General features: G+C 38.7%; 1 protein-coding gene across 1 annotated transcript in view; it reads left to right on the top strand.

Annotated features, from left to right (window-relative positions):
• Exoc6b (exocyst complex component 6B) overlaps positions 1-16117 on the top strand; it is a 425980-nt gene that overhangs the window by 156361 nt on the left and 253502 nt on the right. Inside the window, exon 7 of the mRNA XM_021190223.1 lies at positions 7668-7844. Within this exon, the coding sequence (XP_021045882.1) occupies positions 7668-7844 (177 nt within the window). The remainder of the gene's footprint in view (positions 1-7667; positions 7845-16117) is intronic.

Raw genomic sequence — 16117 nt, 5'->3', positions numbered from 1 at the left:
ACAGGTATGAGCTGCCATGTAGGTGCTAGTAATTGAATCCAGGTCCTCTGGAAGAGCAGTCAGTGCTCTTAACTGCAGAGCCATCTTTCAGAGCTTATTTTAATTTTTTTTTTTTAAACAAGTGTCTGTAGAGTCTTACTTGACATGATGACTCCCCTCCCCTTGCTTTTCAAGCTCTGCCATTACAGGTGTGCACTACTACACTTGGGTTTGAACTTTTGACTCTTTGGTAGAAATTTTGAATGTGATCAAATCCAAACTTTGGGACTCTCATCTTTCACAGTGTTTTCTCTTTCACTTGAGCTGTTCCAGGAGGTGGAGTCAAGCCTAGCATAGCAGTTCACATGGTTTTCTCATTGGTATTTCTTCAGTGCAGGTTGGATATTATTAGAACCTTTCTCTAAACACTGTGTCTTAGAATCTAGATATAAGTTTTATATTTTCAGCACTTCTCATATTTTCAAGCTATAATGTTATCCATGTTATGTGCGTGCATGCGCGTGCGTGCATGTGTGTGTGTGTGTGTGTGTGTGTGTGTGTCTGTCTGTCTGTCTGTCTGTCTGTCTGTCTGTCTGTCTGTCTGCATGTGTATATACTTGTAGACTTGATTTATCAGTAACTTTTACACTGGAAGACTGAGCATTGATTATAGTTTTCTCCACAGAAGTTGCCTTTTATGTATTGAATTCCCTATCTTTGATTTCAGTAGCAACTTACATGGCAATGGCATATTCCTTAAATTGGTTGGAATTCCAGCATCATGCCACAATGTCAAGGTAATTCTCAGGATATACATGTGTCCTGGACTTTCTAGTCAGCCACACTAAAGGTGCATGCTTTCTCTGCCAAAAAGTGGTTTTCATCATCATCATTCTCCCCTTGTCAGAGGACAGCTTAGTTATTGTTCTTCACTTGGATGTAGTCTTGGAATTTCTTCTCATTGGACTTCCTACAGAAGCCTTTATGTGAAACAGAATGTTTAAATCACAATATGGCTTTCTTTCACATCATTTTTTTCATTCAATGCCATGCCTAGTAAGGTATGTAGATATGATATATCATTTTTTAATATGAGTAAATGAGGAAGGGAAGAGGGGAGCGAACATTGCTGGTGGCTTATTGCTCCTGCAACAACTTGTTTTCAGATTTCTTTTCAGTTTGCTGCAGAACGCTGCATGTCACATTTTACACATAGAGCTTGTAGTCTTGATTACATGGTCCATGATGAGAAAGCAAGTGTGATTATTTGTTCTCTAGAGAAACTATGTTTGTTTGCTCTGGGCTCTGCCTTGAGTTTTTATTTTTGACTTTTTTTGATGCTTACATGTGGTGGTTTTAGCTTTACATTACCTGTTGACTAACATGGGGTTTGGTGTTCTTGAATGTGTGGTTTGGTGTGGGGCATCAGTCTGTGGAAACCCAGTCATGCCTTTCAATTGCTCCTGCTTTCCCTGCTCTCCTCTTCCTCTGCTATTCCTCTCATGTGGGTTTTACCTTTTGTTCCTGCCTCCCAGATCTTGATGTTTTCTTTTTGGATATTTGGATATATATTAGTTTTTAAATTTTTGTTCTTCTATCTCAGGCTCTGAGATCTTGTTCTCAGCTTATGTACTGTCTGCTAAGGAGCCCATCAAAGGCATTCTTGTTTGCCTTGAGTTTTTGATTTCTGGCACTTCTGCTTTGGTTATTACTTAGAATTTTCTTCTGTCTGCTTACTTTAGCTTTTGTTCTGGTTTGTTATGTGCTTTTCAGTTAAAGCTCTTAACACGGCAGTTATAGGTTTAAAATGTTTCAAGTCATCGTTTCTGTTGTATTCAGCTCTGGGCCCGCTGTGCTTCTTCATTCTCTTTGAACTGTATTGTTGCCTTGTAATTTGTTATTGTATCGTGCCAGAAGATTTCCTTAATTTTTTTTAAAGATTTTTTTTTAAAGATTTTAGTTATTTATTATATGTAAGTACACTGTAGCTGTCTTCAGACACTCCAGAAGAGGGAGTCAGATCTCATCAAGGATGGTTTGAACCACCATGTGGTTGCTGGGTTTTGAACTCTGTACCTTTGGAAGAGCAGTCGGTGCTCTTACCTGCTGAGCCATTTCACCAGCCCGATTTCCTTAATTTTTAAGTTAGCATAACATTATTGTAGTTATATATCATACTTCTTTAGTGAATATTACTGTCATCTTTATCCCTTGGTATTTGAAATATCTCTGAAATCCTGATAAATTCTTTTCCATACCTCTTTCTGCTGGTCCTTATTTTGAGGATTTGCAGTGCTGTTCGAGATGTCTTTTTGCAGCTTTGGTTTATATTTCCGCAGTCATTGTCATATTGATTATTTTTCTCACTGATGTGACATAGTGCCTAATAAGAACCATTCAAAAAAGAAATTACTCATTTTGGCTCTTGGTTTTAGAGTTTTCTGCTCTTTATTGTGGGGTCGATGTGGAGGAGCAGAGATCTTCACAACATGATGTCTAGGAAGCAGGAAAAGAAAGTAAAGGGCTGAGGTTAGGCTCGTTGGTATTTAGAATCTGAGAATGTGCCTCAGTGACTTTAGGTCCTCCAGCCAGGCCCCAAAGCTTCTTTTTCACCCTCACCACATAATGAGTTTATCTAGGCATAAATCCAAATATTGGGGAAGAGCTCTGAGGGTTTAGTCCTCTTTGGAAGCACTGTCAGGTACACCCCTAGATGTCTGCTGTACTAGTCTTTAATCATCTCTCAACTCAATCAGGCTGTGAGTCAAGATTACCCAGCGTAAGTAATGATTTCAGCATCTTTCACATGCTTGCTTAGAGAAGTTTTTATTCAAGTTCTTTGTTCATTTTTATTGTTTTTGTTGTTGTTGTTGTTGAGTCACAGGACTTTCTTAAATTGTGGTTGTTAATCCCTTTGAGGTGCATGAATTACAGTTATGTTCCCTACTCTTTGCATTACCTTTGCATTCCATTAGTGCTTTCTTTGATGTTTAGTGACAAATTTTAAAGTGGATAGTGAGCAACTTTCCTAACAAAAAGAGAAGAGTGCCAAGGCATTATAATCATACCTTCCCCCCTTATGGATGTACATCCTTTCTAATCCATGTACCCTTACCAAGAATGGCTTTAGATATGACATAGTAACACACTTCGGTGCAGAGTCCATGAAAGTAGCTTTTTGTGATCTTGCAATACCTTTTTCTCTATTTTGATTACTGTTCTATTTTACTATCTTTTTGTTTGACTAAGACGTTGGAGATGCCAAATTCCTTAGTCCTTTCATGGAAGATCTCCCTCCCTCCCTCCCTCCCTCCCTCCCTCCTTCTCTCTCCTTGCATTATCTGCCCTTTAGGCTTTAGACTCAGAATAGACTAATAATCCCATTTCAGTGTTTATTTCTTTGAAGGAATGAGGGGGCTGATATGAGATTTATCATCCAGCAATAGAACTAGAGAGTCAGGAATAAAGGTTAGGGCTGAAAACAGAGCAGAGGAGTCAGTGTAGGGTCTAGTTGTCCGAGGTCTGGGTCCTTAGTTTATCAGGCTTTCTGCAGAGTTTTGTGGAACCAGCTACTGCAGCAACCAGACATCTTTACCTGTCCTGTGTGAGGGTTGCCTCCATTATAGTTTGTGTTTTGTGAGTGCTGTTATTTCTTATGGAGTTAGGAAAGCCCTGGGGTTGACAGTTGAATGTCTTCTGAGTCCCTGAGGTTGTGTTCATTGTCTTCTGGATTTCTAGCCCAGACTTCTGATAAAGCCAGAATGAGGGACGAGGCTTAGGGGGTCGGTAGTAGTGTCTTGTGTAAATGCATTGTGCTTGCTGCTGGTGCTGGGGTTCTAATGTGCTGAGCAGCAGGTGCTCCAGTGACTGCATCTGAGCACTGCTAGGAAGCTCATGCTTCCACAGTCAACAGTGGTGTAGGTTCCTGTCATTTTTAGAGGAAGGCAGCTAGGGTATTTTGTTTTGTTTCAAAGATCTTTCATTTGCACTTGTTCAATCTTGCTGACACTACTAGGTATGTTTGATTGTTGGTTGTTACTAGATGAGACTATTGCAGGAGAAGCAAAGCAAACATGCCTTGGTTATGGGATCAGTAAATTTCAAGGTTTGGATGTAAAAGATTTCTTATATCACAAAACTTTGAAAAAATCCCACCCCCCTTTTTTTTCTTCACTTATTACTACTCAGCCTTTGTACTCCTCCTCTCACAGTTTCTGAGGTCATTTGTGTACTCTGAACCACTAGAGGTCAGTGTTGTGTCAATAAATGCAGGTGCTTTTGGGTTTTGAGGCCCCCCCCTTTTAAGGCATTTTTAAATTAGATATTTTCTTCATTTACATTTCAAATGCTACTCCCAAAGCCCTCTATTCCCCCCCCCCCCANNATATGATCTTCGCAATACCAAGGGCCTCTCCTCTCAATGATGGCTAGGCCATCCTCTGCTACATATGCAGCTAGAGACACAGCTCTGTGGGGTACTAGTTAGTTCATATTGCTGTTCCTCCTATAGGGTTGCAGACCCCTTTAGCTCCTTGGGTACTTTCTCTAGCTCCTTCATTAGGGGCCCTGTGTTCCATCCAACAGCTGACTGTGAACATCCACTTTTGTATTTGCCAGGCACTGGCATAGCCTCACAAGAGAGTCTTCCTTTTGAACTCTGAATCTTACTGCGAGGTGTCTTGGGAGCTGAGACGTGCATTCCAAAGAAGCCTTTGCTTAATGGTGTGCATAGGATGCTTCATAGGTACCGACACTTGACAGTGACAGTTCACATTAGGTAATGCTATAGCTATGTGCAACCCCTTGCCTCTTTCTGGTAGGTTATCCTGTAATTTTAGGAGCTAGATGACATTCTCATACAGACTCCATTTGTCATTTGCTGCATTCATGTAGAAACTTGTATCTCACTTGTACTGTGTGTGCGTGTGTGTGTGTGTGTGTGTGTGTGTGTGTGTTAGTGTATTAGGTATCTGGACTGGGGCTTCTTAAAGTGGGAAAGAATTTCTTATTTTCAATTTGAGAGAATCATTGTTTAGTGTTTTTATGCCATTTTTACCTGTGTATCCAGCAGGTTTATGGTATCACCTTAATGATTCTTCGTTTAGCCCATAATTTTCATGGTCCCTTTTCTGAAGGTAGCTTCACTGTCTAGCTATCAAGACCAGAATATTTGAGTTGTTCACATTTTATTTCTTTTCTATCATGTTCAGCTTGCAAATTAACAAATCAGTTGTACCGGTATGCACTGCTACCACACTTGGTTCTCACCATTATTTGAGTTGTTACAATGATCTGTTACTTTTCCTGCTTTTAGTATATTTGACCAGGGTTGACTACTGTCTGTATTACAAAGCTGACCCTGTAATTCTCACTTTAGTGTTCTGAAAGAAAGTAGAAAAAGAAGGCAACAAGCAGCCACTTTGCAATTGAAAAGCTGCTTTTTGGAATAGGAAGGCATGGAAGATCCCCATTCCTGAGTCATTGATCCTTGGTGTGTGGTCTGTAGTAGGTGCAGTGTTGTCTCACTGAGAGGTGTAGAAAGAATGCTGTACATAACCTGAGATCATGAATGCTTGTCTTTTGTATAGGCCTGAATTGTTTGTGAATGCTTGCTCTAGCTTAGTTTGTTACTGAAGGCATGGATTTGATGTAAGTGAACCCAGAATGTCAATGGATAATATGCAGAGAAACAAGTTTGTGCATTGATTCAAATCTCTGGAATGTAGATTCTTTTTTACTTTGTTTTGGTTGAAACTAGCTCACATAGTTCTAGTTTTTCTGGCCTGTTATAGTTGTTTCATTTGACCAGAGTCTTAACTAACTTCTAATATGAAGATTTATCTTGAATTCCTTAATCTCATTTAGATTCAGTGACACTTATTTTCTCCTGAACTAATTTCAGCTTGGCATTGGAGAGAAATCTATTGATTTATAAGAAGCCATGAGCTCCAAATCTTGCACCTTGGCATGGTACAGAAAGGCTAGGTTTCATGGAGAAATGTTTCTGAAACACTATGGGCTTAAACAGATTACCAAAGTTGTTGTTGTTACTGTTGTTTCTTCTTTTCCTCCTCCTCCTCCTCCTCTTCCTCCTCCTCCTCTTCTTCTTCCTCCTTTCTCTCCCTCTGCCTCTGCCTCTCTTTCTTCCCTCCCTCCCTCCCTCTCTCTAATTTTCTCTCTCTCTCTAATTTTCTCTCTCTCTCTCTAATTCTCTCTCTCTAGTTCTCTCTCTAGTTCGTTCCCCCCTCTCTCTCCCTTCCCCCCCTAATTCTCTCTCTCTCTCCAGGTTTCTCTGTGTAGACCTGGCTGTCCTGAAACTTGCTTTATAGACCAGGCTGGCCTCAAACTAACAGAAATCCTTTTGCCCCTACCTCCAAGTGCTGGGAAAAAGGCATGTGCCACCACCATCTGGCTAAGACAGTATCATTACCTGTTTTTCTTTCTCTTTTACATTTTTTCATGTGTGTGGTATGTATGTATGTATGTATGTATGTATGTATGTATGTATGTATGTTTGCTTACTTGTGCCTGTGGAGGCTCTTTATTGATATTCGGTTTTCTTTGATTATTTTCCACTGCATTTCTTGGTCAGAGTTCCCCACTTGAACCTAGAGCTTGCTGCCTTGGCTGATCTCACTTGCCATATTGCTCCAGGGATCTCCTGTCTGTGCTTCTCAAGGATATACAAAATGCATTGTGTCTGTTGATATGGCCACAGAATCCTTGCTTTGGAAAATATTTGCCCAGTTATTGAGCTGTTGGTATAGCGAAGGATGACTGTCTGTACCTTAAGAGATCAAAGCCCCTTCTTACTGCTCACTGGTGTTGTGGCTTGGAGCAAACCCTTTTTATAGCCTCAATCTTCTGAGTGTGACTAAGTTGACTTGTAGCTGCACTTTGTGGTTAAAGGTTTTATTGTTGACACTGGATGGGATATTCTCTTAATTTTGCTAGGTAGGTGTATTTTAAATTCTAAAGAGTAAGTCCTTTAAAATCCCTTTCAATAGGCCACCTTTGCTACTCCAGAATACTTCCTGGGAAAATTTTTTTTAAGATAATTTATTATCTTGATTATATTTTATTGGTTTCATATTAAAAAAATCTGATTTTTAAAAAACTCCTATACTTAAGTTATCACAGTTAATTCCAAGTGTTTGTTCCATCTTCTATCATTTTGGCTTCAGTATTTCTTTTCTTTGTAAGAGATAACCGCTAGACATTTGTACCATGACCTTGGCTATGTAGGTGAATATGGGATGGGTAGAGTTGTTACTGGTTGCATAGCAAATACTTAAAATAATCCATGATAATATCATCGAATTATCTTTTTTTCTGTATTGACCTTGAAAAGAGCTAATATAGGATGGCTTCAGGGCGAAGGCATGTATGTTAACCTGACTTTGCGGGTATAGACCAGGAATCCCGGCACTGGGAAGTTACACTAGGAGGATTAGTGTTCAAGGCATTCCTCCATGCCATAGCAAATGTGAAGCCAGCTCAGGCTGCGTAAGACTCCATTTCAGATAACATATATTGTTTAATTTTATTTAGGTCTAAAAATTTATACATTAAGAAACCTTTCTTTCCCTACAATTACAGGTATTGATTTGCTCAAAATTAGTTTATTGGAAACTTGGGGAACTTTTCTTCTATTTTTCATTATTTTCTGTATTTTCTTTATATTCTAGGCCCAACAGCAAAGAAACCTGGATAACATTGTCTTGCAACAGCCTAGAATAGGTAGCAAAAGAAAATCTAAGAAAGATGTTTATACAATCTTTGATGCAGAGGTGGAGAGCACAAGTCCAAAGTCTGAACAGGATTCGGGGATTCTGGATGTGGAAGATGAGGAAGATGAGGAAGAGGTAAGAAATATTCAAGTTGAAATGAGGCAAGTTTTTGATGTTTGAAATCTGCTTATTTACTTAATAGCTATGTGATTTTCAGAACCTTATGTGGTGTTAAAGTTTACCCCTGATTTAAAGAAATTGAAACTGCACAAAGGTAACTTATATTTAAAATTTTTTTAAATCACTATTTTTGATTTTTATTTCCTACTGATATGATACTCCATCCAGGGATGGAAAGGGGTGTTGGCCTGACTCAGAGCCCAGGGAGTAAGCGGATTCCTCTGAGTCTGAGACAGTCTCTTGAGATCAACAAAAGATATTACTTATTTTTTCTTTTCTTTTTCTCCTTCCTTCTATTCATTATAGAAACTGATAGCATTCTTTATGGCGTTTTCCTAGGAGCGTATTCAATACGTTTTCTATATGTTGTTCATGCTCAGAATTTTATTTCTGTCTTTTATCCCTAACTCCCCTCATTGGTGCCTTCCTCCCCAAAGGTCCCTTGATAATTTTCATCTTACCTATATGTATGTTTTAAAGTCTGAGTGCTACAGATGAGAGAAAACATTTATTTTTTTTCTAAAGTTAGTTTTATTTTGCTTAACATGATAATCATATTTATGAGTGCCACACTTTTGGTTTTTTTATTAATATTTATATAAGATGTAGTCAACAAATGATAGTTTTTTTCTTATTTTCATTACTTTTTGTTGCCGGCTTCATTGTGGAATTATTATTATTATTCCTTATAGGCTTAAGAGAATCAAGTTGGCCTGTTTAATTGTTTTGGATGAAAAATGAATAGTCAAGTCATCTATAAAATATTAGCAATGAAGTTTTTTCTTAATGACGTAGGCACTATCATGAGTAAAGCACTTTTTCATTATTTTTCATATTTAACTGATTGTAGTCATCATTTTTACTTAAAATGTATATACTCTATTAGGGTATGTTTATCATGTAAATAGTTACACCAATAACGGAAGTGTTTGAAAGCAACAAGGCTTGGTGGCAAAGACGAGATCTCTGCTACTAGGAGGATTGAAGTAGGAGGATCTCAAAGTCAGGGCTGCTTTTTGAGTGTGCAGAGTTAGTTCTAGGCCAGTTTGGAAGACTTAGTGAGGCCCTGTCTGAGTAAAACAGGCTGGCATAATAGCTGTCTGGCAGAGTGCTTACATATGATGCATGAGATGCCCAATCCTGAGAATGCCAAAAGAAGCTTAAGTTTCATTCATATCTCTATTGTACTTAGATAGTAAGACATCTTAGTAAATCCACCATTGCAATAAAGTTGATACAGTGTTTGTTTTGAGATTATAATGTAATTACAACATACCTTTCTTTCCTTCCTTCCCTTCAAACTTGCTCATATGTTCCTTCATGTTCTCCTTCAAAATCGTGGCCTCTTTTTTCTCTGATTGTTATTGTATGACCTGCTCAGTCTGTAGAATGTTACTTGTATACATGTTTTCAAAGTTGACCATTTGGCCCTGTACTTCTGGCTTATGTGCTCTTCCCTGGTAAAGACCACCTCCTTCATGCCTAGCTTTCCTCAGTTGCTGTAGTTCTTGGCATAGGAGTGAGACTTCATGGGCTTTCCCTGTCCACTTTGCGCTGTTCACTGGTTTTGCCCTCCTTCAGATCATATTTGAGTTGTCATGTTGGTGAGACTTCACGGGCACAACTTCTGATGTGAGTAGGAGACACAATCTCACAACAAAGTCCCTGATCCTTTTTCTCTTACAGTCTTTCTTCCCCATCTTCCTTAAATGTTCTCGGAGCCTTAGGTGTGGAAGTTTTTGTAGATGTATCCACTGGGACTGGGCTCTACAACTTTGCATTTTGATAGTTGTGGTTTTCTGTATTGTGTTCAGTTTGTTACAAAGAGAAGTTTCCTTGATGAGGGATGAAGACTACACTTACCTAGGGATAAAAGGCCAGATATTTACATATTATGCTGGTTTAACAAAAATACTGGTTGTATATTTTCTTCCAATAACCACGACTTCATTAGCACTGTGTAGTTAGCAAGATTTCTAGTACTAGTTGTGGTTTCCTTCTTGTTAAGTGGGGCTTAAGTCTAATTAGAGAGTTGATGGCTACTGCTTAAGGCCAACGAAAGAGCTGCTGGTTACCATCTAGGTATGTATGCCACTACTGCATTCTTCAGGTAATCAATCATACCATGCTGTTTGTTGATGTGGTTCATAGGTAGCAGAATTGGGTAGGACCTCCCTCCTTTGGAAGCTTGCATGGTGCCTTCTGGTACCATGGATACTACTCCTTAGAGAGGCATTCAGTTTAGTTCCAGCTTAGAGATCTCTGTACCTTGTTTCTGAGGTGCATGGCATCTTCAGCAATAGAGGTTTACTTTCCACCTCTTGGTGGCAACCAAGGGTAGCAGTGAACATGACTGAGCAGGAATCTGTGGAGTAGGATTGGGTATATGCCAAGGAATTGTTGTATTGCTAGGTCATATGGTAGATTCATTTATTTAAAAAATACCTTTATTTCTATTGTATGAATATTTTGCCTTCATGTATATCTGTTTGCTATGTGTATGCCTGGTTCCTGTGTAGGTCAGAAAAAGGCATCAGATCCCCTTGAACTGGAGTTATCAGCAGCTGTGAGCTGCCATGTGGGTGCTGGGAACTGAATTCAGGTCTTTTGAAAGAGTTAGTGCTCTTAACCGCTGAGATGTCTCTCCAGCCCCTAGCTTATTTTTATTTCTTTTGAGAACTCTCCACACCTATTTCCGTAGTGGTTGTACCAGTTTGCAATCCCACCAGAGTAAAAAGGATGTCCTTTCTCCCATATCCCTTCTAGAATTTGATGTCAGTTATTTTGTTGATCTTTGCCATTCTGGCATGGATAAGAAGACATCTCAAAGTTGTTTTGGTTTGTATTTCCCTAATTACAAGGGATAATGAACATTTTTTTAAAAAAGATCATTCTTAGCCATTTATTTTTTCTTCTTTTGAGAACTCCCTGTTCAGGTGCCAAGGCCATTTTTCTAATGGGTCATTTGTTTTTTGTTTTTGTTTGACTCTGTTTTCTGACTTCTTTTTCTGTTCTGGATATTAATCGTTTTAGTTGGAGAGCTGGCAGAGATACTCTGCATTCTATAGGACTCCTCTTCACCCAGTTGGTTATTTCTTTAGCTCTATGGAAGACTTTATGAAGTCTTACTTGTCAATTGTTGATCTTAATTTTTGGACAAATGGAGTCCTAGTAGGAGTGTCCTCTCCTACACCTTTATCATGTAGGGCACTGTGTATGTTTTCTTCTAGCAGTTCTAGTGTTCCATGTTTCATGTTTACATCTTTGATCAGTTTGGAATTAGTTTTTGTGCAAGGTGATAGATACGGGTATATGAGTGGGAAGACATTTCCGGCACTGTTTGCTGAAGTTGCTTTCTTTTCTTCAGAGTATGTGTTAGGTGTCTTTGTCAAATATTAAGTGGTTGAGGTTACATGGACTCTTGTTAGGGTCTTAGATTTTGTTCGATTAGTGTGTATATGGTTTTATTCTGGTACCAGAATATTCTTATTACTATGGATTTGTAATGCGTTTTAGTGCCAACATTGTAATTCCCGCAGCATTGCTCTTTCTTTGAATTGTTCTGACTACTAGGGTTGTGTGGTTTGCATGAATTTTAGGATAGTTTTTTGCTATTTCTGTGAGGAATGAGGGGAGGATTTTGATTGGAATTGCAATGAATCTGTAAATAACTTTTGGTAGAATGATCATTTCTTTCTAATCTCTGGGCTACTTAGGTAGTAAGAAATCTTACTAGATATCTACTTACTCCCCATTGCAAAAAGTCTTTTGAGTGTTATTTAGTGGGTCATTTAAAAAGACTTTACCACTTACCTGAGATTAAACGTGTTAGAGTGGACTTGATCCTCTAAAACTTACTAGCCTTTTCTTCTGTTGCATGCAGTATCTTTTTGTGAGAGTGTAGATCCACACTGGACACAGAAACAGCTGTCAGACTCCTCTCAAATGCATAGGAATCCAGCATACTGCCCTCTCAAGGAAGATGAGTTAGGCTGAGGAGGGATTCAGTCATGTAGAGTGCTTGCTGTTCTTGCAGAGGCCAAACTTTGCTTCCCAGCACCCACATTCAGTAGTCGGGGTGTGGGTGTGTAATGGGGAGCGTGTTACAGCTGACTCTAACTTCAGCATGCACATACATGGGGATAAAGATGAGGTAATCCTTTTTAATATTTTGCATGTCCAAAACATTTGGATGTTTAATGATTTAATGTAATGGAGTGAAGTTTGCACTGTAGTTTATGGAAACAGAAGCTAGTCACAGTCTAACCCCTTAGAGAATATACACCCAAAATTGCTGACAGGAGGGGAAAAGCAGAAAATAAAATATATACCCAGTTCTGATATATCAACTATGATTCTTCTGTGTAGGAGTCAGTCTTCATTACTAATTCCCTGACATTCCCAAGGTTGTCCCTTTGAGTCTGTGGGCCATGTTCCTTTGCTTTTTTATCCAGTGAGGTTCAGAGAGAATGAAAACGGTGGAGGAAATGAAATAAATTGGCAGGAGCCTCATAAAAGAAGTATTAGAAGAATGTACTAAGAAGGTAATATTTTAAAATGACCCCACAGCCCAGTCAGACACCAGTCCACATTAGAGATTTGCTGATTGAGCTCTTAGAACAAGAATTCAGCACTTCACTTTTTAATGGCATCCTATCTTTAAAAAAAAAAAAAAAAAAAAAAAAAAACCTCCCTACCTTATATTTATTTACTTCTCAGTGTGAATCTTCTTCAAGTGCACATTCTTAATCTCAAACCTCATGTAGAGAATTATTTGTTTAGATGTCTCCAAACTGGCTTCTTGGCATAGTTCTTGCATGTTGTGAATAAATTCTTGTGATAAGGTCTTTCATGACCTACTGTGACGTTCTGACCTTCATTCTTGTCGTTCTTCAGCAGACCTCATTGAGAGCAGCATAGTTTTTGAAGTAACTTGTAATCCAAAAGCAGGGTAACTATGGCATAGACTCCTACAGGGCAAGGTTCTTAGTCTATTTGTGGTCATATATTACCTTGAGAGCTTGATACAAACATTCAGTGTTTCTTCCTAGGATGTGTGTATTTGTGTGAGAATGTAAGTTCAAGGATTTGGGAAATACATTGACTCTAGGAGCCAAATGAAAAATTCCTAATGTAGGGCAGCTCTTCTTGAACTTATGTGTGCTTAGGCCTCCCTGGGACTCACATTAAGATATAGATTCTGGACATTACATTAAGATGCAGGTAGAGATGAGCCTGAGAGAGCCTAATTCTTACCAAGGTTCCCTGTGAAGGTGGTATCTTTGGTCTCTGAGTATACTTTGAGATAGAAGGCTGAAGAGAACCTCAAGGAAACTTTTCAATATGCATGAGTAGAACCTTATCACAAAATGCTTGAGTTTCATTTTGAATTTCCTATTGAAATGTTTTAATGTGTTTTGTGGAAGTTAATACAGTATTTAGCCACGTGCATGTTTCTATCTGTAACCTCGACATTTGGGAGATGGCAACAGGCAGATCACAAGTTTAAGGCTAGCCTTATCTCTATAGTGAGTTCGAGGCCAGCCTGGGGTATTGGAGACTTTATTCAGAACCCCCCAAAAAACTAACTAACCAAAACAAACAAACAAACAAATGCACCAAAAGAAAATAAGGGAAAAATTTAAAATTCTCAAAGGAGAATTATATTTTACTTTTTAAAACTCTATAACTTATAATATACTATCAAGAATGTAATAGAATTATCTAATTCTAACTTAGTAAGTTCACGAATCTTATTTTTTTCTCCTGTGGTTGGCATCTGGGGTACATATGCATATGTGTACATGTGAAGCCAGAAGTTGCCAAGGTGCCTTCCTCAGCTGCTTCCAATCTTATTTTTGTAGACAGTCTTTCTGTGAACCTGGAGATCACTTATTCTGCTTTAGATAATTTAGTTGGCCACCAAGCCCTAGGGATCCTTTTGTCTCTGCTTCCACATCCTTAGGATCATAGACATGCATCACTTTCACACTTTACCAACAGAACCATCTCCCAAACTTCTTTCCTATGCTTTTAATGGGCACATCTTTAATCTATTCTTTGAATAATGGCATTTTAGGGTGTTTACTATATCTTTACCTTAATGATGGCCTGATTAGAAATCAGGGAATGAGGTCAGTAGGAAAACCCAAACATTTACAACATAGCCGTTCATACAGTTAATAGATCATTAAAGTTAATTTTGGGCTAGGGATGGAAGAAGCTGAATAGCTTAGGGGAAGTGAAGAATGAAATGAAGCCTTGAGTTTGTCATTGTGGGTGGAAACTAGTCCTCATGTTAAAGCAGTTAGCATAGTCTCACTCTCCTCAACTCATTGACTTGTGATGGACTTAGCCTCTTACCACTGAGCACGGTTGCAAAGAAAAGTATTTGCTAGTAACAGTTCTTTGTGCTTTTTTAATTTTTGGTGAAGGTAATGAATGGGACATAATCATGATGCATTTTGCATAGCTAGTCATATTTGGCATTTAACCATTTTTATGGACATTTATTACATTGATTTTTTTTTTAGTGAAACTATGTGTGATATAGAGATTGCTTTGAACCTGCCATAGACCATCATATATATAATATCTTCTCTAACTGCCCATTTGAAACTTTAAAAAAATTTTTGAGAATATTTTTTTAATTGCATATTTACCATCAATACCATTTTGGGATCACTTGAAGTTAAAATACAAAGAAGCTTGAAGCTGATATGCGTTTGCAGAGGTAGGCCATGATATCGCTTGAGAGTGGGGCTGCTGTGAGCATAACATGGCATCCAATGCCACTCACATGTAACGGTTACAGCAATGTAATTATGTGCTTTTAAAAAAAATAAATGTGAGCTCTAAGTCGACATCCTTTTTGGTAACTTGTGTTTGCGTGAACTTAAAACCCTAAGACTTTTCTAAAATAGGGAAGCACTGTGTGTGGAGTAGCCTGAAAGAGCAAGGTGTATGTATGATTTCCTCTTTGTTCTTGCTTCTCAAGAGCTTCCGAAATCTCAGAATGCTTTGTAGTGCCACATATAGCACCTACTTCATATTCTAGTTTATAGCTCTTGTAATTTGTACATAAACAGTTAAGGATAAGGGTTATCATGATATCCGCACCAACTGGGGTAAAAGCATCCAGAATACAATAATGGTCAAGTTAATGTTGCCCGAATGGTTCAAGTTAATCACATTGGGGTTAGCTCTTCCAATTATGGCTCCTCCTTTCAGGCAGGAATCTCATCACTCAGGAGGTAGAAGCAGTTGGATCTCTGTGAGTTCAAGGCTAGCCTTGTCTACAGAGTGATTTCCAGGACAGCCAAGGCTACATAGAGAAACCTTGTCTTAAAAAACAAAACAAAAACCAAAAACAAAAGAAGCAGCAGAGTTAGCAGGAAGAACTGCTAATGCCCTTACAAACTGTATGCAATTAGAACCTTTAGGAATGTTCTGACTGTGGTGAGTGGTAGGGTTGTTAACACAGTAATGGTCTAAGGATTAACAGCTAGACATTAACTTTTCCATGTGAAAAACCAAAGTTTCTGTAGGTTGCTTCTCCTAAGCCTCTCTGTCTTTTGGAAGCCTTGAGCAGTATCCTCACATTGCTTTTCATTTTGTATGTTTGTTCCAGCCTGTGTCTCTTTCCATTTTTGTAAGGACACCATCATGACTTAAATTCCATTTGTCTCTAAAAGTCATGTCTCCAAATAGTCGTATTAGGAAATAGAGCTTCAACATAGGAGTTGCTGGGGAGACACAGTTCAATTGTTAATACAGTTTGAGTAGAAAGTGTACAAACAATACATATTTAGTAAGTATAAGTTCTGTTACCTCTGTGCTTTTGTAGAAAATGATACAAATTTATCCTGTCTTCCATTAAGAATAATGCTACTCCAGTGCCAACATAATTATTGTAAAGCACATTTGCAGGTGGTTGCAGAAAATGGACATCATTTGTCAGAAAGTTAGAGTGAGATACAGGGCACTTCATGTTCATTAATCAAATCAGCAGCTGTGAACCAGTTCTTGTCCAGCACAATTCTTTAAAAATGTTTAAATTGCCAGGTGGTAGTTGTTCACTCCTTTAATCCCAGCACTTGGGAGGCAGAGGCAGAGAGGCAGAGAGGCAGAGAGGCAGAGAGGCAGGCAGAGAGGCAGAGAGGCAGAGAGGCAGAGAGGCAGAGAGGCGGAGAGGCAGAGAGGCAGAGAGGCAGAGGCAGAGGCAGAGA

Source organism: Mus pahari, chromosome 2 (genome assembly GCF_900095145.1).
Source record: "Mus pahari chromosome 2, PAHARI_EIJ_v1.1, whole genome shotgun sequence".
In the NCBI taxonomy this organism is placed as follows: domain Eukaryota; kingdom Metazoa; phylum Chordata; class Mammalia; order Rodentia; family Muridae; genus Mus; species Mus pahari.
Note: the sequence above shows the minus strand (reverse complement) of the source record. Positions and strands in the feature narration are given on the sequence as shown.